The sequence below is a fragment of the Camelina sativa genome, chromosome 8 (genome assembly GCF_030686135.1).
Source record: "Camelina sativa cultivar CO46 ecotype springtype chromosome 8, ASM3068613v1".
Taxonomy (NCBI): Eukaryota; Viridiplantae; Streptophyta; class Magnoliopsida; order Brassicales; family Brassicaceae; genus Camelina; species Camelina sativa.
In genome coordinates, this window is record NC_141887.1 from 20,428,035 (window position 1) to 20,453,548 (window position 25,514).

General features: G+C 38.8%; 1 protein-coding gene and 1 pseudogene across 1 annotated transcript; one reads left to right on the plus strand and one right to left on the minus strand.

The window, feature by feature from the left end:
• Positions 1–7,943: 7,943 nt before the first annotated feature.
• Positions 7,944–9,330, minus strand: LOC104707371 (F-box protein At5g25290 pseudogene; annotated as a pseudogene).
• Positions 9,331–10,544: 1,214 nt separating this feature from the next.
• On the plus strand, positions 10,545–13,660 carry LOC104707372 (protein KINESIN LIGHT CHAIN-RELATED 1). Its single transcript, XM_087460418.1, has 4 exons — positions 10,545–11,428; positions 11,547–12,160; positions 12,490–12,781; positions 13,159–13,660. The coding sequence occupies exons 1-4, from the start codon at positions 10,740–10,742 to the stop codon at positions 13,394–13,396; spliced, it is 1,833 nt and encodes a 610-aa protein (XP_087316544.1). The 5' UTR covers positions 10,545–10,739; the 3' UTR covers positions 13,397–13,660.
• Positions 13,661–25,514: the final 11,854 nt, after the last annotated feature.

Here is a 25,514-nt window from a genome sequence, read left to right on the forward strand (position 1 = left end):
ACTGCATCTCCCCAATATCGTTTAGGAACATTGGTGTGAAACATCATTGAGCATGCGACCTTCATCAGATGTCGGTTCTTTCTCTCTGCAACTCCATTTTGTTGAGGAGTGTATGGACAACTTGTTTGGTGCATAATGTTGTGTTTAGATAGGTGTTCTTTGAATCGAGTGCTTGTATATTCGCCCCCATTATCTGTTCTAAACACTTTGATCTTAGTGTTAAATTGGTTAGAAACATAATTTTGAAAATTCATAACAACATCAATCACACGATCTTTTGCAGGGAGCAGAGTGATCCAATTATATTTGGATTTTTCATCAATGAAAGTCGCAAAAGTACTTGTTATTGTCCTTAGATACGCATGGTGATGTACAAACATCTGAATGAACTAGATCAAAGCACTTGTCATAGATAATAGTAGACTTAGGAAAAACAGTTTTACAATGTTTACCAAGAATACAAGCCTCACAATTAGAGTGATCAAATGAAACATTAGGTATCATCAATTCAAGTGCAGGAGAATGAGGATGACCTAATCTAGCATGCCACATAGCATTAAAAGAAACACCTAAACAACTAGCAAAGGAAGATTTAGAGAGACTTGGTGAGGTGTCATCAAGAATGTAAAGATCATCTTTGGTACCACCTTCTCCAAGTAGTTTTCCAGTCTCAATATCCTAAAATTGAACGTCATGAGGCCTGAATATAGCATAACAATTTAGATCATTGGTTGCCCTTTTTACAGAGAGAAGGTTAGAGGTAAACTTAGGCATGTAAAACGCTTTTGATTCTTTATCAAATAACTTTAAATTACCAATTCCTTGAACTGGAATACTATCCCCATTAGCTATTATAACATTACCTCTAGCCGGTTTTATACTATCAAGTAAGTTTGAGTTGCTAATCATATGGTGTGATGCACCTGAATCAACTACTAGAGACCTATTCTAACTATGAGTGAAGAAGGTTTTACTGGAGTCTTTCATGGCAGCTAGCGATTTGAAGAAGGCTTCCAGGTCTGATTTCTTCACATAGTCTCCAAATACCATCTCTTCCTCATTCTTTGATGTACCGGCTGCACTCTGTTCATCCTTGACTCGGGTTATGTTGGCTCTTGGCTCCTTGTTCATAGTGCTTGGACTTAAATGAGGATGCAGGAACCAACACTTATCTTTAGTATGATTCTTCCGCTTGCAATACTCACATCCTCCCTTTGATCTTCTTTCATCAGGTCGGTAGGCTCCTTTGTTTGCCATCGAGAGCTCTCCTTTACCGCTAAAGAGACCAAGGGAATCCTGTTTCTTCTGAATTTGTGAGCAGACGTCGTCAAAGCTTGGCAGTTTATCAGACCTAAGGATATGCTTAATGAGGTCATTAAAGGTCGGGTTTAGAGTCAGGTGATGTATCTGTATTTTATTAGGTTTTAACCATAGTTTTTAGGTTTGTTTTGAGTCTTTTATTGAGTCAAAGTGTGCATTTAGAGTCTTTTTAGTCTTTTGTAAACCCGTGCATCCTTCAGAATTCATGGAAACCTGTCCAAAGAAAAGAGCAATGGATCAATAAAAAAAATACAATGATACCCTAGAAAATTAGGGAAAAATCGATCCTTTGGAAGTGGGAAATGAAAGAGGAAAGGAAGCATATGAAGGAAGTCTTGGGCATTACAAAGTTGAAGGAATCAATAAGTTCAGTGATCGACATTCCCTCGGCGAGACCACACATTTTCACTAATCTGATTTAGAGAGACAACAATGGGGATGTTAAAGGTTCTTTAAGGTTGTGGTGTGCAGAGTAGGGAGTGTTGATCCTAATCATGAGCAGAGTACAAAAAGTAGTCTTAATTTTGTTTGATGAAGAGTGCAAAGAAGATGTTTCAAATAATATGTGAGTTTCCACTTTCAAACATTTTCTCTGATCCTGAGTTTTTGTCTGTTCTTGCTTGAGGACAAGCAAAGATTCAAGTCCAGGGGAATTGTTGTGTCTGTATTTTATAGGTTTTAACCATAGTTTTTAGGTTTGTTTTGAGTCAAATTATGCATTTAGAGTCTTTTTAGTCTTTTGTGAGTCTGTACAAGTTCTAGGCTACTTTGGAAGGAAACTAAGTGTTTTGGGGATGAAAACAAGCATCTAGAGCAAATTTGGTGAAGACTGATCAGACTAGCAAGCAGATGGAGCAAACACAGAAAAAGCATCCAGGATCGGCTGATCCTCATTCGGGATCGACCGATCCCGTACCCGAAGTCACTTTTTTTTTCCGTTTTAAACCGACTTTTAGGGAAGCTCATGCTTGCGAAAAAGTAATATATTGGGTTCCACAAAGCCAAATAGAAGGTACATGCGTTTCCATCCTTGAAATTCATGATTTTGAGGATATTCACATTCCATGCATTGAAGAGGTGACCTCTAGTTTGGATACTCCATTGCTCATTGATGAATGCTATGATTTGATATGTGAGTCTCAACGTCTAGACATTTTAAGAGCAGAAAAACTTGCTAGGGATTATCATGAAATATGTTTTGATATTGAATATCATTGTGCTTTAAATGTTCATGATCTCGAGTTTGAGTTTTCAATGTCTGATGTATCTAGCTTTCTTCTTGAAGAATCTTACCTAGGTTGTGTTCTTGATATTGATACAATTATGCATGAAACTAAGGACCCTAAGGTTGATTATATGAATGAGGATATTGTGTTTTATGAAATTAATGGTGATGAAGTTGATTATTTTTTGAAAACCTCGTTTGAACCTGAAATTGACTTTACTTTCCCATTAAATGCATTTGATCCTCATGAGCATCCAACCATCAAGGAATATTTCAAAGTATATGCTATATTTGTAGTAAACTTCCTTGATGTGGATTTTATCGTTTTGCAATGGATAATTCTGTGTTACTTGACACATATTGTTTATTGCACTAACAAGAGAAGGACTAAAGGTCCATTGGCTCAGCCTTTTGATACTCATGATTGACATTTTGTGTTGAGTGGTCAAGCTATAGACCTTAAACAAGCGCTTATGGGAGGCAACCCATGGGTTTGTGCTGGCTTACCCTCTGTTTTTTTATTATTTATTTGTCTTAGGATTTTGGTTTTGTTTTAGGATTTATTACGGTGAAATCATGTCCAGTGTTGAGTATTTTCAGGAACAGGTACGAAACACAGAAGATGCGAAATTTTTTATTCCATGAACTTAGGATCGATCGGTCCTCCTTACAGATCAATCGATCCCGTTGGTTTTCTGTGGGTAGCTCAAAGTTCAATAGTATTTCAGATCAGTCGATCCCATCCCGAGACTGATCAGTCCCCACCCTTGCCAACACCACTCCAACACCAGATGCGAGATAACCTGTTTTTAGTTTTTTCCCATTCTTTTTCTTTTTTGCTTTGTGGGATTCATTCTTTTCTTGGATTTGCTTTCACACCGAGACGGTGTGAAGTAAGTCCTGGGAGGGGTGTCTCCAATTTACTGATGTCATTTTTTTGTTGTTTTCTTTGGATTTTTCTTTTCTTTGAGTCATTTTATCGAGTCAAAAATGTTGGGAAACAATGATCATTTCGACGAGTCTTTGTTTTGAACTAACACTCTTATGAATGCTTTAGTACTTTTGATTTTTGAATGAAGCTTGGAATGAATATGAGGAGAATCAACACGCCCCAAAAGATCCTCACCAACGAGAACATTAAGTTGATCTTGCGTTGTCTCTAGCTTTGAAAGGACTTAACCGGATTTAACTTCTTGCCTTGGGACTTGGTATAAATCGAACAAGACTCCTCCCTTAAGCAATACAAGACATGCATCTCCTCACATATTATGCTTCCCCTCTTCCCTTCAATACTAACAAAAAAAAAGAAAAAAGTGAAAAGAAAAGAAGAAGAAGAGGATATATGTAAAAGAGAAGTGAACCGAGGGTTGTGCGTAAACCTGTGCATTCTTCAGAATTCATGGAAACCTGTCCAAAGAAAAGAGCAGGGATCGATAATAAAAATACAATGATACCCTAGAAAATTAGGGAAAAATCGATCCTTTGGAAGTGAGAAAAGAGAGAGGAAAGGAAACATATGAAGGAAGTCTTGGGCATTAAAAGGTTGAAGGAGTCAATAAGTTCAGTGATCAACATTCCCTCGGCGAGACCACACATTTTCACTAATCTGATTTAGAGAGACAACAATGGGGATTCTAAAGGTTCTTTAAGGTTGTGGTGTTCAAAGTAGGGAGGGTTGATCCTAATCATGAGCAGAATACAAAAAGTAGTTCTTAATTTGATTTGATGAAGAGTGCAAAGAAGAGGTTCACAAGAATATGTGAGTTTCCACTTTCAAACTTTTTCTCTGATCCTGAGTTTTTGTATGTTCTTGCTTGAGGACAAGCAAAGATTCAAGTCCGGGGGAATTGATGTGTCTGTATTTTATAGGTTTTAACCATAGTTTCTAGGTTTGTTTTGAGTCTTTTATTGAGTCAAAGTGTGCATTTAGAGTCTTTTTAGTCTTTTGTGAGTCTGTACAGGTTCTAGGCTACTTTGGAAGGAAACTAAGTATTTTGGGGATGAAAACAAGCATGTGGAGCAAATTTGGTGAAGACTGATCGGACTAGCAAGCAGATGGAGCAAACACAGAAAAAGCATCCAGGATCGGCTGATCCTCATTCGGGATCGACCAATCCCGTACCCGAAGCAACTTTTCTTTTTTCGTTTTAAACCGATTTTTAGGATTTTATTTTGATATTTAAGTTAGAGGCTCGGCCTCCAGAGACATAAGCTTTATTTTTAGAGACTATTTTGTATTGAGAGCTGGGGGAGAAGATCTTTAATCCTTCTTGACACTGTGGAGAAGATTTCTAAACCATATTTTCTATTCTTTTGCAATTCAATTATGTTTTCTTCATTATTGATTTGCTGTTATTTTATCTCCATGTCTGAGTAGTTATTCTATTGGCTTTCGGGTTTCAAAGGGGTTTATAATTCTCTAACGATGGTGCTTTAGATTGTGGATTGATTTATTTTGTTCTTCATCTATTGTTGTTCTTAAAACGTAAACTAGATTAGCTACCTAGTTTATGATCTTAGGTTAAATTCATCATGGCGCCAAAAGTGTTGTTGAGTTGCTTGAAAAGAACATAGGTGAGCAAGGTGATCCTTAGCCAACAGAAGTTGAAGTTATGGCACCTTATGAACATATCAAACTTAAACTTTTATTGCTTGCTTGATTTGCTAGATCCAAACGATGGTTTAGGATCTAGTGAATTCATTGCATAGATAGTTAACGTTGTGGAAGTAGGTTAGCTTTACAACTGTGATTTGAGTTCTAGAACGGTGTTTAACGCATCCCCATCTAACCACCTTAGTCCGAGATTATATCCCCCATCGATTCCTTGCGTCCAATATTTCCTTTTTGATTCAAAACAACTTATTTAATTTCCGTTTTTAATTAATTCTTGTTTCACAAACTTCCTTTTTCTGTCTTAGCTTTATTCGATCTTCATAGTTTCATAGTGCAATTATTTGGTCCTTGTGGATTCGATCCTGAAGTGTTACGACGATACCACTAGATTGTGATTGAGTGCACATTAGGTTTTAATTGACCTTTTGATCATCAGGAGAAGAGCAAAGACCTTGTCTTGTTCCCTTCTCTCATTAAGAACCACTGGTCCATGGTGTTTCGTCTGAGCATTTCGAATTCTGCCCACATAGACCTAAACTTGCCGAAGTGTTTGTTGAACTCTATATCTTCTTGAGTTAGGTCATTGATAGCTTTCTTTACTTCAATGACTCGAGTGAGATTGGAGATGTTGCCAAATACATTCTTTAGCGTCTCCCATAACTCACTAGTAGTTTCACAATATGAGTAAGCTTCAAGAATGGGAGCCTCAAGAGAGTTTTGGAGTATTGAGAGGACGGTCTGATGTTCTTGAAACCATACGACTTCTTCTTCGAGTTTAGCCTCCTCCTCATCTTCTTTGATGGTTTCTTTACCATCTTCTTTGGTGGATTGCCTTGGAACTCTAGTTCCTTTAATATGGCTCCAAAGTCCGCGGCCACATAGTATGGTTTTGGTGGTCCTTGACTACATGAGGTAGTTTCCTCCCTTAAGAAAAGTAGGTAACACAAGCGGTTTTGAGTTCTCCATGTTCAAGTGGTATGGACCGTTGGACAAAGTTTTACAGTGTGAATGGAAAGAGAGAATGAGAAAAATCATAAAACGAGCGAGTAGAAAAGAAGAGTTGGATTGTTAAGTATCAACAGTCTGGCTCTGATATCATGTTACAATTGCGGAAATAGAATTGAGCAAAAAGAATCATGAGAGAATGAACTAGAAAGAATAGAATACTTAGATTAGATCATTTCAATTGTAGGTTACAAGCCATATATAGACACTACTACAACATATAGCCATTACAAGAACATTAAGAGAGAAAGGGATATAAAGTTAACTTTTCTGCAGAACACCTAAGGTCAGAGCGACCTGTAATCCTTGTTTGAATCGTTGAGCTCGTCAACCAAGGTAACATGTGACTCCTCTCTGAGATATTCTGCAACTCCCATGATCTAGGTCCTTCTTCTCTAATGTGTCTTGATATCATTAGGGCCTCTGATTCTCCATTCTTTTATATGAACCATAGCCCATAAGTGATGACTTGTACGGACAATTGTACGGACACTTGACCATTCGTCATTGTTCTCACATCCTCCTTACCTTGATCAATATCTGGAACAATGAAACTGAAACAGAGATAAAGAGAGAGTGAAACAGAGTGATGAGAGAAAAATGCAATATTACTAGCCACATATGGTGGTAAGATGTTTACAATTAAAGGATGATAGTATTGTAATATTTAATGTTGATTTTTAGAATTGAGTAAAAGTTAACAAAAAAAATAAGAAAAATAAGCAAACAATAAGCAAAATATGAGCATCATACAAGCAATATATATATATATATATATTATATATGCAAAAAAAAACATTTTTAAAAAATGTTTATGGGTATTTTTGCAAATTAAAGATACCCTTAAACATTTTATAACATATATTATAAACCTTACAAAAATCTATAAATGATTTAATTATAACATGTTTAAGAAAATTATCAATCTATGTTTGTGGTAATTTAAAAAGGTATTGTAATAAAAGTTGTATTGTTATTTGAGGACCATATAAGTATCGATATTTTTTTATTTAAAAAATGTTCAGTAATTTTTAAAAGATTTATAACATATATTGTAAAATGTTTATAAAGTTTGACATATATTTGTTGGAAGGCGATTGCAAGACACTAACCAAGATTGTTAACAAAACTTTCCATGATATTTCCATTGAGCCTAGTTGCCGAAATATTATTTATTGGTCAAATTTATTTAACACTGTTTCTTTTGTCTATGCATCAAGAATTTGTAATAAGACAGTTCATTTACTAGCCAAATTTGGTAGTATACAAATATCTTTTAACTCTAAATGTTTTACACCCCATGCTGGCTTTCAAACCAGTTGTACGAAGACAATTCTAATTCATTAATATAAATTTATTTTTGACGAAAAAAAAATTGTTGGAACAAGCGGTAAAAAAAAAAAATTGCACATTGTTTTTTTTTACTTAGGGCAAAAAAAAAAAAAAAAATTGGTTTAAGCAGCCAACAGTGTTGGGCCGGTCTATCCTTACGCTTTCATGTGTTTAGGTAAAAATTATACTCTCACTGCTAGCACTTTATCGAATCAGGACTCAGGAGGAATACTACATCTTCTTGGTGGAAGCCTCTTATGAACTTTTTGTTTTGTTTGTTACACTGCATGTTCCCAACTCACCTTGTTATGCTCATAAAAAGATTTTCGATCTCAATCTTTATGAGTAAGGAATGAAAACTGATAGTTTTTACCATTAAGTATAGTATAAACATTATATTAAACTAGGTAATATACTGCTAGAATATAGTACATTAAGTCCAGATAATGTTTTTAATTCATATATATTATATCAAACACAAGAAGAACCATATAAAGCAAATCAAGAGCCAAGGAGAAACCATGGGGAAGCGTTTTTGTTTGCAAGAGATAAACCACACAGGGAATTAATATAACAGAACATAACCTTAAGATAAAGTCAGAAAGAAAGCTAATTAAGACGTGAGAAACCATCGAGCATCCTTGGGCTTTAAGTAAGAGAGGTTAGGAAAGCGTGTGAGTTTCTTTGTTTCAAGATTGAACACACATATGTCCCGGGACAAGTGTGAAGGTTCCACTATACCATTACGTAAACGGTCATGACGCGTGAAATAGATGGAGTTTTGTTCAATACCAAGACGATGGTCAGCAGGCACAGTTATACCCGTATCGAGAAAGAGGGCCTCATCACCTAGAAAATATATCTCAACATACACGTTTGGTTTGTAGACAAGCTCGTCCGGATCTGGATTAGGAACTTTCTTGTAGAGGTGGAAGCAGATCCTGGGTACTCCAGAGGTTACCTCATAAACGATCCTCTCAACCAACAAAACCTCGCCAGATGTTGTAACAGCAATGGTACGCTTAAAAGATGCTCCATTATAGATTTCATTATCACTACTCGGAGAAGTTGGGTAAATCTCAGTGTAATTAATTGGACACAACATCATTGAATCCTATTTGCAAATCCAGGACTCGAAAGTATCGACCATACGGGAGGACGTAAAGCATATCCCCCCGGAGTACCATGTCAGATTCACATATGCCTCGTGACCTTCTCGGAACATCGGTCAGCGTTGGAATGGTACGGTAATGATCTTCCCCGTTCTTGCAAAAGGCTATATAACAGGCACCATCCCAACTACCATCGAATAACCATGCAACTGTGTAGTCTTCCTTCTTCTTCTCGTCTACCCACAAAATACCTCTCAGATTTACCACACTTCGGGTGAAACTTAAGCCACCATTAGTTAATATCTCTCTGAAATTTTTATCACCTACTCGCTTAAGAGAAAAAACACCACCGCCCTTGATTGAGTCTAGAGGTGGAAGATCGATCATCTTCTCGCTAAACACGTCTATGATAAAGAGGTTGGATACAGAATCTAGCGTGAGGAACAAGTTACCTGAGTTTGATAGGAATCGAGTCCCTGAAAAGTCTCTCTTTGTCTTGTAAACCCTATCTTCGTCAGGGTTGTATAGCACGCAACCATCTTCTGGAAACAGAATCAGCCATGGAGATCCAGTTTTCTTGTGCAACGTTTGTTTCGAGCACATATACCAATTCCTACACACGATCTTAGCACGGTGGAAATCTACAAAACTCAATCGTTCGAAGAGAGATATCAAGATATCGACAGGAGCAAAGACCAATGGCAAGAATTAGGAGTCTCCATGGAATAAATGAAGTACCCGAGTTGGTCAAAAACTAGCAAGCGTGTAGATATCGTCTAAATTGAGTAGAAACAGAGATATCAAGCAAGCAAGAATCACAGAATGAATCAACTAGTCTCCATCGAAGTCACTTCTTCTACAAGAAAGAAAGAGAATGGGCCAAAATTTCAAGCCCAAGTAGTGAAACGCAACAAAAGGGAGAAAGAAGAATAGTGGGCCGGGTCTTACACCCAACAGTTGGACCTATTGAAAATAGTGCTCCTCTTTGTGACATATTATTAATTTGATACATAACTATTTTTTAAGTGTTATTGAGTTAAAATAAATATTGGAAAATTTCAATATAGAGTTTATACGAAGGATTCTAAAAAAAGGAACAGGCTTTTTTTTTTGATTCTCTAAGTATTCTAATTTTTGATCGACTAACAAATTCAATCATCGAAGAAACTATGACATAAAAATCAAATTAACTAAATCTGAAGAATAAAAAATTAGAATGATATAGAAGGTTTGCTCCTAATTTTGGTAACAACATAGACCGTCAAGAGTATCTTATCACATGATAGATTATGGATTAACACAACACAAACCGAGCTGGTTTTAGTTCTCTTTTATATTATCTTTATCTACCTAAAAAAATTGATTAATAAAAAAGTCTTAATTTAATTTGTTTGTCCATCATTACCAAAATACCAAGCTGACATTTTTGTTTTTAAAAAGTTGTATTTCTTTAATAGCTGGCACGAGTCTATCTTTCTGTCATTTCCACTTGGCAGTATCATAATGGTTGAGAATAGGTTTTGTTGTGAGAGACGTCGAACCTGGTTGTTGACGGTGATTCACCTACCACTGCAACTACTAGTTTAGTAGTGTATGTGAGTACAACCAAAGATGATGATGATGAAGCCATGTATCGACCAAACTTATTATCCAATTGGAAAATTATGCTTTATTATCTTTGTCTGTCCTCATTAAGTTAATTTTTTTTGTAAAATTATAATATTTATAACTGTGTTTTCTAAGTTTTTTTTTGTGGGTATTCCTATTTATTTTTATGACATCAAAACTCAATATATTAAATTTACTATTTTTTATTGATCAATATATTTATTAATTTGTTATGTTTGTGAAATTGTGATTACCGAACTTGTCTTCATTAAGTACAAAAATCTATTCTTTGTTTTTGTATAAGGAAAATAATAAAAATTATATTACCAGTATTTATTTTCCAACAGCATACATGACCGTTATATCCTCCAATCAAAGACATTATTACAAAACTACCCTTACCTCTTTCACTGACTGACTCGTCTCCTTCCCCACTTGGAAGAGATCTCAATCCGATCCAAAACCAAATCCGCCATTACTCTCTCTTCCTCTCTCTCTATCTCTCTCACACACATACACATTCATGCCAGCAATGCCAGGTCTCGTCTCAGTCAAAACACCAGCCGACGCGCCACCGCTACGTGTGTCCGTGCCAGACACGCAACCTCTCTCAAACCCGCCGCGAACTCCGATGAAGAAGACCCCTTCCTCTACACCATCTCGATCCAAACCATCACCAGGCAGATCCAGCGGCAAAAAAGATTCCCCAAGCCTATCCTCCTCCGCCGCAGCAGCCGTAGTCGACGTCGACGATCCATCACTAGACAATCCAGATCTCGGTCCTTTCCTTCTAAAATTAGCTCGTGACGCCATTGCTTCAGGCGAAGGTCCTAACAAAGCATTAGACTACGCGATCCGCGCTACCAAATCGTTTGAACGATGTTGCGCCGCCGTTGCTCCGCCTATCCCCGGCGGTAGCGATGGTGGACCTGTTCTTGACCTCTCCATGAGTCTCCACGTTCTCGCTGCTATTTACTGTAGTCTCGGTCGGTTCGATGAAGCTGTACCACCACTTGAGCGAGCTATTCAAGTCCCTGATCCAACTCGTGGCCCTGACCACTCTCTCGCTGCCTTTTCTGGTCATATGCAGCTTGGTGATACGTTGTCCATGCTTGGTCAGATCGATAGATCTATTGCTTGTTATGAAGAAGGTCTCAAGATCCAGATCCAGACTCTGGGCGATACGGATCCACGAGTTGGAGAAACTTGCAGGTTCTTAATTAAAATGCATTTAATGGTTACTTTATTAGATTACGTTTTGGTAAAAGCTTCTATTTTTTTTTTTGGTTAGATCTAAGTTTTATAGATTTCATTTCAATAATGGTTTCAGGTACTTAGCAGAAGCTTATGTTCAAGCAATGCAGTTCAATAAAGCTGAAGAGTTATGCAAGAAGACTCTAGAAATCCACCGAGCTCATAGTGAACCAGCCTCACTGGAGGAGGCAGCTGATAGGAGACTGATGGCAATTATCTGTGAGGCTAAAGGGGATTACGAAAACGCGCTCGAGCATCTTGTTCTTGCTAGTATGGCTATGATTGCGAGTGGACAAGAATCTGAGGTTGCGTCGATTGATGTTAGTATTGGGAATATTTACATGTCGCTGTGTCGGTTTGATGAAGCTGTGTTCTCTTATCAGAAGGCTCTCACTGTGTTCAAGTCTTCTAAAGGAGAGAGTCATCCGACGGTTGCATCAGTGTTTGTTAGGTTGGCTGAGCTTTACCATAGGACAGGGAAACTCCGGGAGTCTAAGTCATACTGTGAGAATGCTTTGAGGATATATAACAAGCCTGTGCCTGGGACAACTGTGGAGGAGATTGCTGGTGGATTAACTGAGATTTCTGCTATTTATGAGTCTGTGGATGAACCTGAAGAAGCGTTGAAACTACTTCAGAAGTCGATGAAGTTGCTCGAGGATAAACCAGGACAACAGAGCGCCATTGCAGGTAAGTTTATCAAAATAGTGAATGTTCTTTATGCTGGATTGCTATATGCACAATTGTCTCAAAATGTTAAGTAGTGATCTTTGTGTTGTCAAGCATATAAGTAGTGATCCCCTTGTTTTAGGCTTACCGAAGAGTAAGGTTATTGTTGAAGAATCCTAGGATTAATGGATCTAACTGCTCATCGAAGCTGTTGTATTTGGAACGTAGATTGTATTCAGACGAGAAAACTGAATTTAAATGGGGGTGTTTAGCAATATGAGTATTAGGATTTCATCTTCTCTCCAACCTTTCTTTACATTAGTTTGGCTTTGTACATAAAACTCTTTCAGGGTTAGAGGCACGGATGGGAGTTATGTATTACACGTTGGGGAGGTACGAGGATGCAAGAAACGCGTTTGAGAGCGCTGTGACGAAGCTACGGGCAGCGGGTGAGAAGTCTGCCTTCTTCGGAGTTGTATTAAACCAGATGGGATTAGCCTGCGTTCAGCTTTTCAAGATTGATGAGGCCGGTGAGCTGTTTGAAGAAGCGAGAGGAATTCTTGAACAAGAACGTGGACCTTGCGATCAGGACACTCTCGGTGTTTACAGCAATCTGGCTGCTACCTATGACGCCATGGGAAGGTAATTTATTATTGAAATCTATCTGAGATAGCACTGATGATCTGCTGGTTTACCAAAACCATAATCATAACTGGAACTTACCTAAACTGGAATATGAAACCGATCGATACGATAAGAAAACTAGGAGTGCCTAACTAGGTTTTTTCATCAATTGATTTGCATTTCTATTATGGCTATGGTTCTTCCGGAATATAAAATTAGAAAACTATATCTCGACTTTATACCGTTGCATCCTATTTGGAATGGACTTTTGGGTATGGTTTCGGTTCAGTTTGGATTGGATTGGTAAAACTAGATTAGTCATCCATAATGAAAACTACTGGACATAAACACTAATGACGTATTGACGTTCTTTGTGATGGGTGTGTAATTTGCAGGATAGAGGATGCGATTGAGATATTAGAGCAGGTTCTGAAGCTGAGAGAGGAGAAGCTCGGGACTGCGAATCCGGATTTCGAGGATGAGAAGAAGCGTTTGGCCGAGCTTTTGAAGGAAGCTGGGCGGTCACGAAACTACAAAGCCAAGTCTCTCCAGAATCTGATTGATCCAAACGCAAGACCTGCCAAGAAAGAGTCTTCTGCTAAGAAATGGCCCAGCCTCGGTTTCAAGTTCTGAGAAAAAAAAGAGAGTAATAATTCATATATAATAATAAATCCATCCACATATATATTCAATATTATATTTTATTATAATTGTTATTTTTTTTATCTGATCTTTTTTTTTTTTCTTTTCTGTATCATAAAATCTGAGGTTGATGAATTAATTTCATGTATAGTGTTATTATTTGAGTTTGGTGAAATACTCTACTGCTAAGGTGGTGAGCCTGTTTGTTTGAGTTTGGGAATTTATTTAATTCAATCACTTTTTTTCCTTCGATAATTATATTATTTATATCATGAATGCTTGTGCTAACTTGTGTAATCATTTTACATACTCCTTGCGATTCTTGTAGAAGTATACTTGCAAGTATTTTCCTTTTTTACTTGTACAAATTGGGTTTGTCACTCAAGCCAATTGAAACTCAATATGGTAATTAGATCAGGACGGTTCACCAAAAGGTCCAACCCCACATACATAAAAAACAGAGAGCCTTTACAAGAAACTTTTCTATCCAAACAAAAACCAATGCATGGTTAAATGGTTTTTTCGGTAAATCGTGAAATTTTGATTCAAGTTTTTCTTTGCAACTAAAAATGTTTTCGAGACAAAAATATATATACAACTAGAAAGTTACCCACACGATGTGTGAGTTATAAAATCAAATATTTTGTATGTAAAATAAAATTTTCATTAAATTATATATGAAATGTACATGATATTATTTATATATGCCTTGAAAAGAATTTAAATATATACATTTATAATTCTGAAGTGTGTTAAAAGAAGGACAATTTTCATAAATTGCATAAAAATAAGTTTTGGTTTTAAATTTAACACATTATTTCTAAAATTCTAAAAATACTAAAATAGCATAATTATACTCTAAATACTAAATCATATCTATTCAAAATTATACCCTAAATGTAAAATAGAAAATTCAAACAAAAAAAAATATAGATAACCATTGGAAATGGTGTAAGCTTTTTTCGACATAATGACGGATGTAATAATGGTTACAGGAAAATAGATATGATGTATAATTGGTAACTCAAATAATACCAATGCGATATAAAAGTAGTCTTTTTTTTGTACAGGTTAATCTACTTGTTAATTTATACCACTTTTAAAGATTGATATATATCTACAATGAAAGTATTGAGGTTACAATATGTACATATATATATATATTAAATATTTTACAATAGGTTTCTGTAATTTTTTTCCATGTAATGTGAAAGGATGTTGTAAAGTTTGGGAAGTGATTCCAAAGAGGATAAAAAAGTATATGATCTTATGACTATGTATATATGCATTACACAGTAAAAGTAGGCTCAATTTTTTTATCAATATGCAAAGTAAAATATTTTTTTTTGTAATGGGGATAAAGAACTTTTAAAAACAGAAAACAAAGCAAATTTACAAAACATAAACTTAGAAATATATTATAGTTGAAGATCACAAGATTTTAGAAGAAAAATCTAAGGGACTTACAACTATAATATTATGAGTGAGTGTTTAAAGCCAAAGAAATTGTGCTTTAGGAGTCGAGCATTGGGCTCATCTTCATCACTAAAGCCTTCCAACTATAGTTTGAAAGTTAAAAAATCACATTACAAAACAATGAAAAAACGGTAAATTATGACTATCATAAAACATAATCCTTTGAAAAGAGGCTAATAAATATTGACAAGACTCTGATACCAAAATAAATAAATAAATACCATGGGAAATGATGGAAAAAGAAAGACATATAGTGTGTGATCGTTTTTTTCATTATTAGTCATGTGAGCATTGAATCTTATATAATACACTAAACCATTTTATGAAGTTTGTAAGAAATTGCTTTGAGACATTATTCATGGCAATAATTGCAGTTATAAAGCATATTAATTGTAATTAATTCTGTCATATGCATTATTACAACATGAACAGTTTGAACAAAAGAAAACGTTCACCCATAATGTCTTAAAGGTAATTGATTGAACGAAGTAAATGTACCCTAAAGAAACTGAACAAATAATTTTCTCAAATTAAAAAAATATGTGTAGACAATTTCGTTTTAGATTAGCAATAATGTGTCTTTTATTTCATTCAAATTTTTTAAAAAATGACACTTGTTAAAAAAATAGAGTGGTGCCAAATGAAAATTTCTCATAATTGTACATAGTTTAATATATAGTAAATATTGACATGTGAAATCGATAAAAATAGTTAAGTAAAGTTATGGTTGTGATTAAAAATTTAGTGAAGAATTTATAAATCGTAAAAACAAAATAGAATAAATATATTCTTGTAAAATATATTATTTTTTTCTTTAACAAAAGTAAACTATAGAGATTTTTGCTATGAAATAATACTAAATAAAAAACTAAAAATAATTAAAGATTTGGTAGACGAAGATTAAAGAATTTTAAAAGAAAATTAGTGAGGAATTTACAAATTGTATAAATTAATATATATATATATATTTGTAAAATAGATTACTTTTTATTTCTAACAAAGTAAAACTATATAGATTCTTGCTATTAAATAATACTAAATAATACAAGCCCAAAATAATTAAAAATTTGGTAGAGGAAGATAAAAGAAATAAATGCTTTTCTAATTAAATAAATTTAACAGATCAAAATTTAAATTAATGCAAAAGACACATGTCGCAAAAATAGAACGCTAAATGTAGCATCGATAGACAAAATTTAAAGATTTTTCTACAAACTCCAAAAATTATCCCTCTAGATTAAATTAAACTAGGGTTTACACATAAAGTTTCATCTAAGGAGTAGACTTCTAACAAAAGTCTAGGTGCAATCTCTTTATAGGTGTTTGCGTCTGATCCTAAAAATGTCCGAGCAATAGGTACGTAAGACCACCTTCCAGTTTGGTTCCTAAACGCTAAGTATATTGGCTAAAAGGTGTAAACGGCGACCCCTCATCAGGATTTAAACCTAGAGTACCCATAAGGATCCCACGTATCAGACTTGTTCATGTTAGGGGTAGATCCACACCCTTTACCGGTTCAACCCATAATAAGCCCAAATAAACCTCCAAGGAAGGAGGGGTATTTTGGTCTTCTCAAGAGGATAAACCGACACAGTTCTCCATAAATATGGACGTACATTGTCCGTAAAAGGGGATAGATAGAAATTAGGAAAAGAGAGGAGTCATAAGCATTAATTCCCTCATTCGAAGTCTTGAATCGACGAGCTCGCAGCTCGTATTTCACCTTACTTTTCGCTATTTTAGCTCGTTCAGCTCGCCTTGTAACCCGTCCTTTTGTGCCCCGACACCAATTAATAAAGATCTTTTCGACCCCCATTTTGCCTAACTAAACATTCTAATTGTGACCGATCCTAGCATCAACAATTTGGCGCGCCAGGTAGGGAGAATCAAGTCGAAATCTTCTTTAAGAATTTGAAGAACTGATCTACTACAGTTGGACGAGATGACTGGAATTATGAACGAAAGACACAAAGAAGCAGGGTCGTCGGGTGGAACGATAACCCCAGGAACGGATCAGGCAGAGCCTACGATCCTTCCAACCCCGGACGCTCCAAAAAAAACCGTAACAGTCGAGAGCCCAGAGACATTTGTCATCGCGACAAACCTGGCGAGCCCACCAAGCACAGTGGTGACGCAGAATCCTGCAAAACTTGCCCTGCACACCAATCAGCCCGTCTCCAGCATGGACGAGAAATTTCGTGGAATATTAACACGCCTTGATCAGCAGGAACATCGAACCAACACTCGTTTGGATGCACTAACCACGATGCATGCCAGATCACATGAAGAAATAAACTACATCAATACAACTCGACCAAACCTGGCAAGTTCCAGCATTGTTGGGATAACCGCAAGACCTCAACTGCAGGTCGGCAACTTGGACCCCCGTCCCATAGGCCGAGAAGGACTAACTGGAAACCGAGATCCCGACCTGAAGGAAATCAAAGAAAAGATGTAAGAAGTGGAAGCGATGTTCCAATAAGTGACGAGCAAGGCACCAGAGGTAGACCTCGTGCTGGAAGCAACACAACAAACACCATTCTCCAAGAGGCTGGCGACGACGCCAGTACGACGACTGGTCAAGCCTATGCTAGGCTATTACGACGGTACCGCCGACCCGCGAGACTTTCTGCGCACTTTTGGAGTATCCCTCGGCTGAAGAGTATGACGCCAGAGCATGTCAGATCTTTGCCGAGCACCTGACCGGCACCGCCCTCAGTTGGTTCTCACGGCTCCCTTCTGGGTCAATTGATAGCATAAACGACCTAATGACCAAATTTCTGAAGCAGTTCTCGGTTTTGATGGAAAACAAAAACTCTCACGCCGACCTTTATGCCCTGACACAGGAACGTCAGGAATCGCTTCGTTCTTTCATAGGACGGTTCAAAGAGGTCATCGTCAACGTTTCGATTCCAAAACGCCTTATGGTATGAGTCCCGTTTCAAGGAAGAACTATCCTTGACACACGTGGAAACCATAGCTGACGCATTGCTCCAAGCAGCAAAACACATTGAGCTCGAAGAGGAAATGGTTGTCAACGCTAAGAAGCACGCAGCAGCAAAAACTGCTGCGACTAAGGAGCCAACGATCTTAGCTCCAAAAGTCGAACACACCAACCCTCGGCAGCATTTCACTCGGAATCAAGATCATACCGGAGTGCCACTCATTAACAGGATTCAACGGGGATTCCCTTATGACAATTGGCAACATAAACCTACCGATCTTCGTTGGGGGAACAACTCGGTATTTTCGGTTCACCGTCATTGATAAGCCCACCATCTATAACATAAACCTGGGAACCCCGTGGCTCCACAAGATGCACGTAGTTCCATCAATGTATCATCAGTGCATCAAGTTCCCGACCCCAAAGGGCGTATATACATTGCATGGTAACCAACATAGTGCAAGGGCATGCTTTTTGAATGAACATAAGATGCGCACGGCGAGAAAATTATAGCAATCAAAGCAGCGGGTCAGCGACGATAGCTCGTCACCGACCGATGGGAAGTCGACTCCAATCCAGCAGGGCGTCGCTGCAACAGAAGAAATAAACCTCGCTGAGACCGGTACGAAGCGGAGCGTTAATATCGGGACGGAGATAAATTCGACAATGCGAGACGAACTGATCCTTTTCCTCAAAACCAACATTGAAAGGTTCGCGTGGACAATGGCCAATATGAAGGGAATTGACCCAACTATTACGACTCACGAGCTTAACGCCGACCCAACGCACAAACCGGTCAAGCAGAATTGACGCAAGCTAGGTCCGGAAAGGTCACAAGCAGTAAACGACAAAGTAGACAAGCTCCTCGGCGCCGTGTCTGTAACAGAAGTAAAGTACCCAGAATGGCTAGCCAACCCGGTAGTTGTCAAAAAGAAAAACGGAAAGTGGCGAGTCTGCGTGGACTTTACCGACTCAACAAAGCCTGCCCAAAGGACAGTTTTCCATTATTACGGATCGACCAACTTGTTGAAGCGACTGCGGGCAACGAACTGCTAACTTTCATGGACACCTTTTCGGGGTATAACCAAATCCTGATGTACAAGGACGACCGAGAAAAAACGTCATTTATCACTGACAGGGGAACCTATTGCTATAAAGTTATGCCCTTCGGCTTAAAAAACGCAGGGGCAACTTACGAGCGGCTGGTCAACAAAATGTTCGCCGAGCAACTCGGTAGAACCATGGAAGTGTACATAGACGACATGATCATCAAGTTACAACGCGCCAATGAGCACATAACCCATCTCCGACAATGCTTCGACACCTTGAACAAGTACGGAATGAAGTTAAACCCGGCAAAATGCACCTTCGCAGTTAAATCAGGAGAATTTCTCGGATATCTAGTAACTCTGCGAGGAATTGAGGCAAAGCCGAAACAAATAAAGACAATCATAGACCTACCAACACCAAGAAATGCAAGGGAAGTACAGTGGCTGACTGGACGCATCGCCGCTCTAAACCGCTTTATATTCAGGTCGATGAACAAGTGCCTACCGTTTTACAATCTCCTCAAGGCCAAAGGAAAGTTTGAGTGGAACGAAACTTGCCACGACGCGTTTAACAAATTGAAAAGTTACTTGTCAACACCCCCAATACTCGCCAAACCGGAACTCGACGAGTTCTTGCTCCTATACATCGTGGTCTCACAATCAGCCATCAGCGGAGTACTCGTCAAAGACGACCGCGGAGAACAACGAGCTATCTTCTATATAAGCAAGTTGCTTGACGACACCGAGAGTCGCTATGCGACGGTTGAGAAGGTCGCCCTAGCAGTCGTCACCGTGGCAAGAAAACTCCGACCCTACTTCCAATCACACACCATCGCCGTCCTGTGCAACCAACCTTTACGGTCTATCCTGCACAGTCCGAGCCAGTCCGGAAGACTAACCAAGTGGGCAATCGAACTCAGCGAGTATGATATCAAATTCCGCACCCGCCCAGCCGCTAAGTCCCAAGTGTTGGCCGACTTCCTAATCGAACTACCATTGGAGGGAACTGACCCTGCACCTACCAACCCAGCAGACGGGCAGTGGACCCTACACATCGATGGAGCATCCTCTCATCTAGGTTCCGGCGTAGGAATTCAACTAACGTCTCAACTGAGGAAATCCTGGAACAGTCCTTTCGTCTCTGTTTCCAGGCATCCAATAACATTGCCGAATACGAGGCTCTCATCGCCAGGCTCAAACTTGCCAGCGGAATGCAAATAAAGCGCATTCGAGCTTTCTACGACTCTCAACTCGTCGCCAACCAGTTTAGCGGCGAATATGAAACTAAAAGCGAGCCAGTGGCTGCCTACCTCGACGTTGTAAGGATATTGTCCAAACAATTTGACGAGTTCAAACTCATCAAGATACCCAGAGGAGACAACGCTCCGGCCGATGCTCTTGCAGCACTCGCATCAACATCAGACCCCGACCTTCGCCGAATTATCCCGGTGGAGAGTATCGATGCGCCTAGCATCAAAATAAATCAGACAGAAGCCTGCCTCGCCCTTCATCAGCCAAAAGAAATCAGGACCACTTGGAAAGCCGCAACCTCACGACGACAGTTCGAGCCTCCTTCGCCCAACGACGAGACAGACTGGCAAGTCGAGATTCGCTCATACCTCACCGACGGCGACGTCCCAACGGATAAGTGGGCTAAGCGATGATTAAAAACAAAAGCTGCCCATTACACTCTGATGAAGGAGCACTTGCTTCGGTGGACTGCCTCTGGAGCCTTACTGTTGTGTCTGCACGGCGACGATACGGAACGGGTCATGATGGAAACCCACAAAGGGGCCGGAGGTAACCATTCAGGTGGACGAGCCTTAGCACTACGAATCAAGAAGCACAACCATTACTGGCCAACAATGATCTCTGACTGCGAAAGATTCGTGGCCCGCTACCCCCGTTGAGACAGAAACGTTATATTCTTGTCTTTAACGAGTACTTCACTAAGTGGGTCGAGGGCGAGTCTTAAGACAATATCAAAGCCAAAGACGTCCAGCTTTTTGTATGGAAATATATCATATGCCGCCATGGTCTGCCTTACTAAATAGCAGACTTTTGTGCAAAGTGGAGAATCAAATTAAGGAAATCAACGCCGAGATACCCGCAAGGAAATGGGAAAGCAGAAGCGACGAACAAAACCATACTCGACGGCCTGAAAAAGAGGATGGACGCCAAGAAGGGTGCTTGGGCCGACAAACTCGACGGGGTGCTTTGGTCTTATCATACAACCCCACGACAAGCTAGGAACCAAACCCCATTCTCCCTAACCTATGGAATGGAAGCAATGACACCAGCTGAGGTCGGCAGTACAAGCCTTCATCGAACAATGCTCATCCAAGATACAACACTCAACAGCCAGATGATCCTGGATAGGCTAGACAAGCTGGAGGAAGAACCCGACAAGGCACTTCTACGAATTTAGAACTACCAACTCACCGCGGCCAAGTACTACAACAAGAAAGTCCACAATCGGAACTTCGACGAGGGAGATCTTGTCTTACAAAAAGTCTTCGAAAACACTGTCGAGCCCAATGCCGGAAAAATGGGAGCCAACTGGGAAGGTCCGTATGAGGTGTCCAAAGTCGTCCACCCCGGTGTTTACGAGCTCCTGACAATGAGCAACGAGCCAGTACCCCGCTCTTGGAACGCCATGCATCTAAAGCGCTACTATTACTAAAAAAACAAAACGAATAAACAACAACAAAGAGCGGCGATATTTGGCTGCGCACAGCCCGTCTTCTATAGTTTTAATTATCTATGTAATGTGAACTAAGAGCGGCTTGGTCCCTCCTGATTGGGGGGGGGGGGTACGTAGGCAGTCTGGGTTACGAAACACAACTGCCAATAATATATTTTTCTTATGCTTATCAGCGATTCGTTAAAAAGAGTAATTTATGTCGATAAAGACTCGTCGACGATTTTCGACATGCTTTTAAAGCCGAGTCGCAACTCGCGAATCAGGGGTAAGCCGATCCGCGAATCGCACCCGATTTACAAGGACAATTTGCCGAGTTATTAATGACCCGACGTCCAACGTTTCACTTAAGCCGAGTCGCAACTCGCGAATCAGGGGTAAGCCGATCCGCGAATCGCACCCGATTTACAAGGACAATTTGCCGAGTCATTAATGACTCGACGTCCAACGTTTCACTTAAGCCGAGTCGCAACTCGTGAATCAGGGGTAAGCTGATCCGCGAATCGCACCCGAATTACAAGGACAATTTGCCGAGTCATTAATGACTCGACATCCAGCATTTCACTTAAATCGAGTCGCAACTCGCAAATCTGAGATAAGCCGATCCTCACGAGTCGCACCTGATCAATAATAAAGAGCAAAGAGAGATCGCATCAAGTCGAGTTGTAAGGGTAAGCCTACCATTGCGCGTTGTACAAGAGTAACAACAAAAACATAGATATAAGAGCTGCTTTAGAAATAAAAAAAGGGGAGCCGACCCCCAACCCGGCAAAAGTTCAAAACGGGAGCCGACCCCAATACGGAACATTCCAGAAACAAAAAAAAACGGGAGAGTAAGAATAGATTGAAATCGCTACTATCAAGCACTCCACACAAGGGTCGACTACTCAATTCCCAGGTCGGCGTTCGAGGGTTCATCAAACTTCAGGCCACCGATGGTCGTCTGCCAGAAAAGCAGGGAGAGGAAAAGTGATCGCACACTCGGTGAAAAGCGTCTCCGAAAGAGAAATATAACCATCTGGAACATCCCAGGGACGCTGACTTTCGTTCAGAATGATAATAGGCGGAAGAGGATGCAACCCGCCGAGCCTAACCGATCTTTCCGCCGATTCAAGCTTGATATTGGATAACGGAACGTGCGAGAGAATATGCTGCCTAGAACCATGAGTAATAACCGGCAACGAGCCGCAAACGACGATATGATCTTCGGGAACACCCGAATCGTCTAAATTCTCGTCGATCAGAGAGTGGATCGCGCAGGGAAGATGAGACGAACTTGAAGTCACCGCATTGGAGAAAGCTCGGCGTTGAAGCTCAAAAAGTGAGGTAGAGTCGGAAGATGTATCAGATAGGGAACTCGTCGATGATCTCCACCCACCGCGGTTCGATCTGTTAACATCGTCAGAATTTGAAGAGGTTGCTTGCCAGATGTGACTTGCAGCGGAGGAATTGGAGGAGACAGATCCGGGGGAAGACGTCGAAGACGAGTAAAAAGAGAAGAACAACCTTAAGGAAGGGGAGAGAAATATACCTAATGACTCGAAAGCAGGAGACGGCTCGAAGATAAGATGAAGAAAATGAAAGGGAAGGCAAGTATTTATAGGAGCGGAGGGGAGTCCCCCAAAGCGTAATCATTACAGTACGCGTTTGGTGACGGTACGACTTACGGATTTCACGCGTTGGGAGAACCGCACACAGCGATTTGATCTCCAACATCGAAAACCGAGGAATCTCACCCGCGACCTTTCGTTTCCTCCTCAGATCTCATCTAAGGTTATCGCCCCGATAACCGGTTCAAGATCTAAAGAGCCCACAGACGAGTTAAACCCCAACACCGAGCCACCGAGAAGAAGACGACTTCTTTAGACAAAGTTCTCCACCTAAAGACTACGAACTGAAGGTGAGGGGGGAATACTGTTAGGGGTAGATCCACACCCCTTACGAAAGGGCTCGACCCATTAAAGGCCCAAATAAACCTCCAAGGAAGGAGGGGTATTTTGGTCTTCTCAAGAGGAAGAACCGACATAGTTCCCCATAAATACAGACGTAGAGTGTCTGTAAAAGGGGATTGGCAGAAAGTAGGAAAAGAGACGAGTCATAAGCATTAATTCCCTCATTCGAAGTCTTGAATCGACGAGCTCGCAGCTCGTCCTTCACCTTACTTTTCGCTATTTTAGCTCGTTCAGCTCGCCTTGTAACTCGTCCTTTTGTACCCCGGCACCAATTAATAAAGATCTTTTCGACCCCCATTTTTCCAAACTAAACATTCTAATTGTGACTGATCCTAGCATCAACAGTTCACATTTGAAATCTTTGTTCATGTTAACCTTGTCTCTTTTGCACATGTAAGGAACAATTAAGATGAATACAATCCATGAGAAGTTAAAAAGCAAAAAAAAACATAAGTACTCAAATGACTTGGCCAAACAATATTAATCTAACGTAATAAAAAGTTGAAGGATGTTTTTCAAGGATCTCTTTTAAAAAGATTTCGGGTTAGTTCGAAAAAACGGGATAATTCAAACCTATTTTAATCCTGACTCTAAAAATATATCATAGGTTGATAGCATTGTAATTATTGTTTACTCAAACTAGACTAGGAACCGATTATATTTACATAGCCTTTAGATATTTCTGTTTGTTTATTATCTATATAGATAATAGTTGAATAAATGCTCTGAACGTTAAAATGTGTGTTGGTAGATGTCCTATTACATCATTCCTAGATGTCTATCCTATGAAATTTAGTTGCGTATATAAATATATGTAGATGTCTTGTGTTTTCTTGCAAGGAAATAAACAGAGATCATATACAATATCATACACATACACACACATGTAGATGGCTTTTTGTTTGTTGCATGGATATAGACGTACATCCAATCATATTTCCTAGTATAAACGTTGGAGTCCACTTAACCATTATGTCCTAATGACCTACTCTTTCTTCAACGTGAGGTTCTTATGTTTTTGTTGATTAAAAAAAATATTTGAACATATCTAATTATTTTTTGAAGAAAAATTTCACCACATTATTCTTGGCAACTCAACCGATTATGTCAAATTTTATTGACACTTAGACTTGTTTTAGGATGAGAAGTAACTGGTGTTTTAGGGTGAATGTGGGGTTGTTGTCCGGATGATCCGATATAGCGAGCATATATATAACTAACATTCTTCGGTAAATACTAAATCATATTCTTCTATGCCAAAAGCCCTTAATTCTACCTGTGAATTGTACTAGAAGTTTGGTTAGGAGAAAAGTGGGCATGGCGAAGAGAACCAAATTAAGGGGATATATTGAAAGTAGGATTTTAGTTATGTTTAGAAAAAAAAAAATTACAAATCACTTGTTATTCAACTTGTGATTTTCTCTCTATTTGAATTCAGCTTCAACAAATTATTCGATTTTGATTTTATAATTTAGTAATAAGATATTGAAGATGAAGTTTTCAATGTGAAATTTAGAGGAGATAAAATCCTAAATATCTATGCTCAATATCTTATCTTATCTCTTTCATAGTGTTCCCCATAGAAATATCTCACGCTCATATTGTATTGCTACATTTACGTAACTAGTCGGAACTATATCAATCTGAGTGGTTTTTCTAAATGAGTGTTTCGTATCAAATGCAAAACTGATCAAACCTAACAAAGCTCGTCTTGTAGTGCTTAAAAATTGCCTATAAATTCACAAATAAATTTTCCGTTTACAATGGTAAAATCTAAAAAACAGTCAGGTTTTTCTTTAAAAAAGGAAGAAAAAAATCTCACCAAATTAAAGTTCCATTATTCTTTTAACATCTCAAAATTAAAATTAATATTGATATGTGCCAAATAAATGCATTGCAATGAACTCACAACAAAAACCAAAGGAAATTTACTATAATTATTTTAACATGCTATAACTTTTTATTGGTCATATAATACTTAATATAC

Bases quoted from the DNA above. Each gene is read 5' to 3' on its own strand.
- LOC104707372 (XM_087460418.1), top strand. From the start codon at position 10,740: ATGCCAGCAATGCCAGGTCTCGTCTCAGTCAAAACACCAGCCGACGCG. The intron at 11,429-11,546 runs GTTCTTAATTAA...TAATGGTTTCAG, and splicing joins CGAGTTGGAGAAACTTGCAG to GTACTTAGCAGAAGCTTATG. The intron at 12,782-13,158 runs GTAATTTATTAT...TGTAATTTGCAG, and splicing joins ACCTATGACGCCATGGGAAG to GATAGAGGATGCGATTGAGA.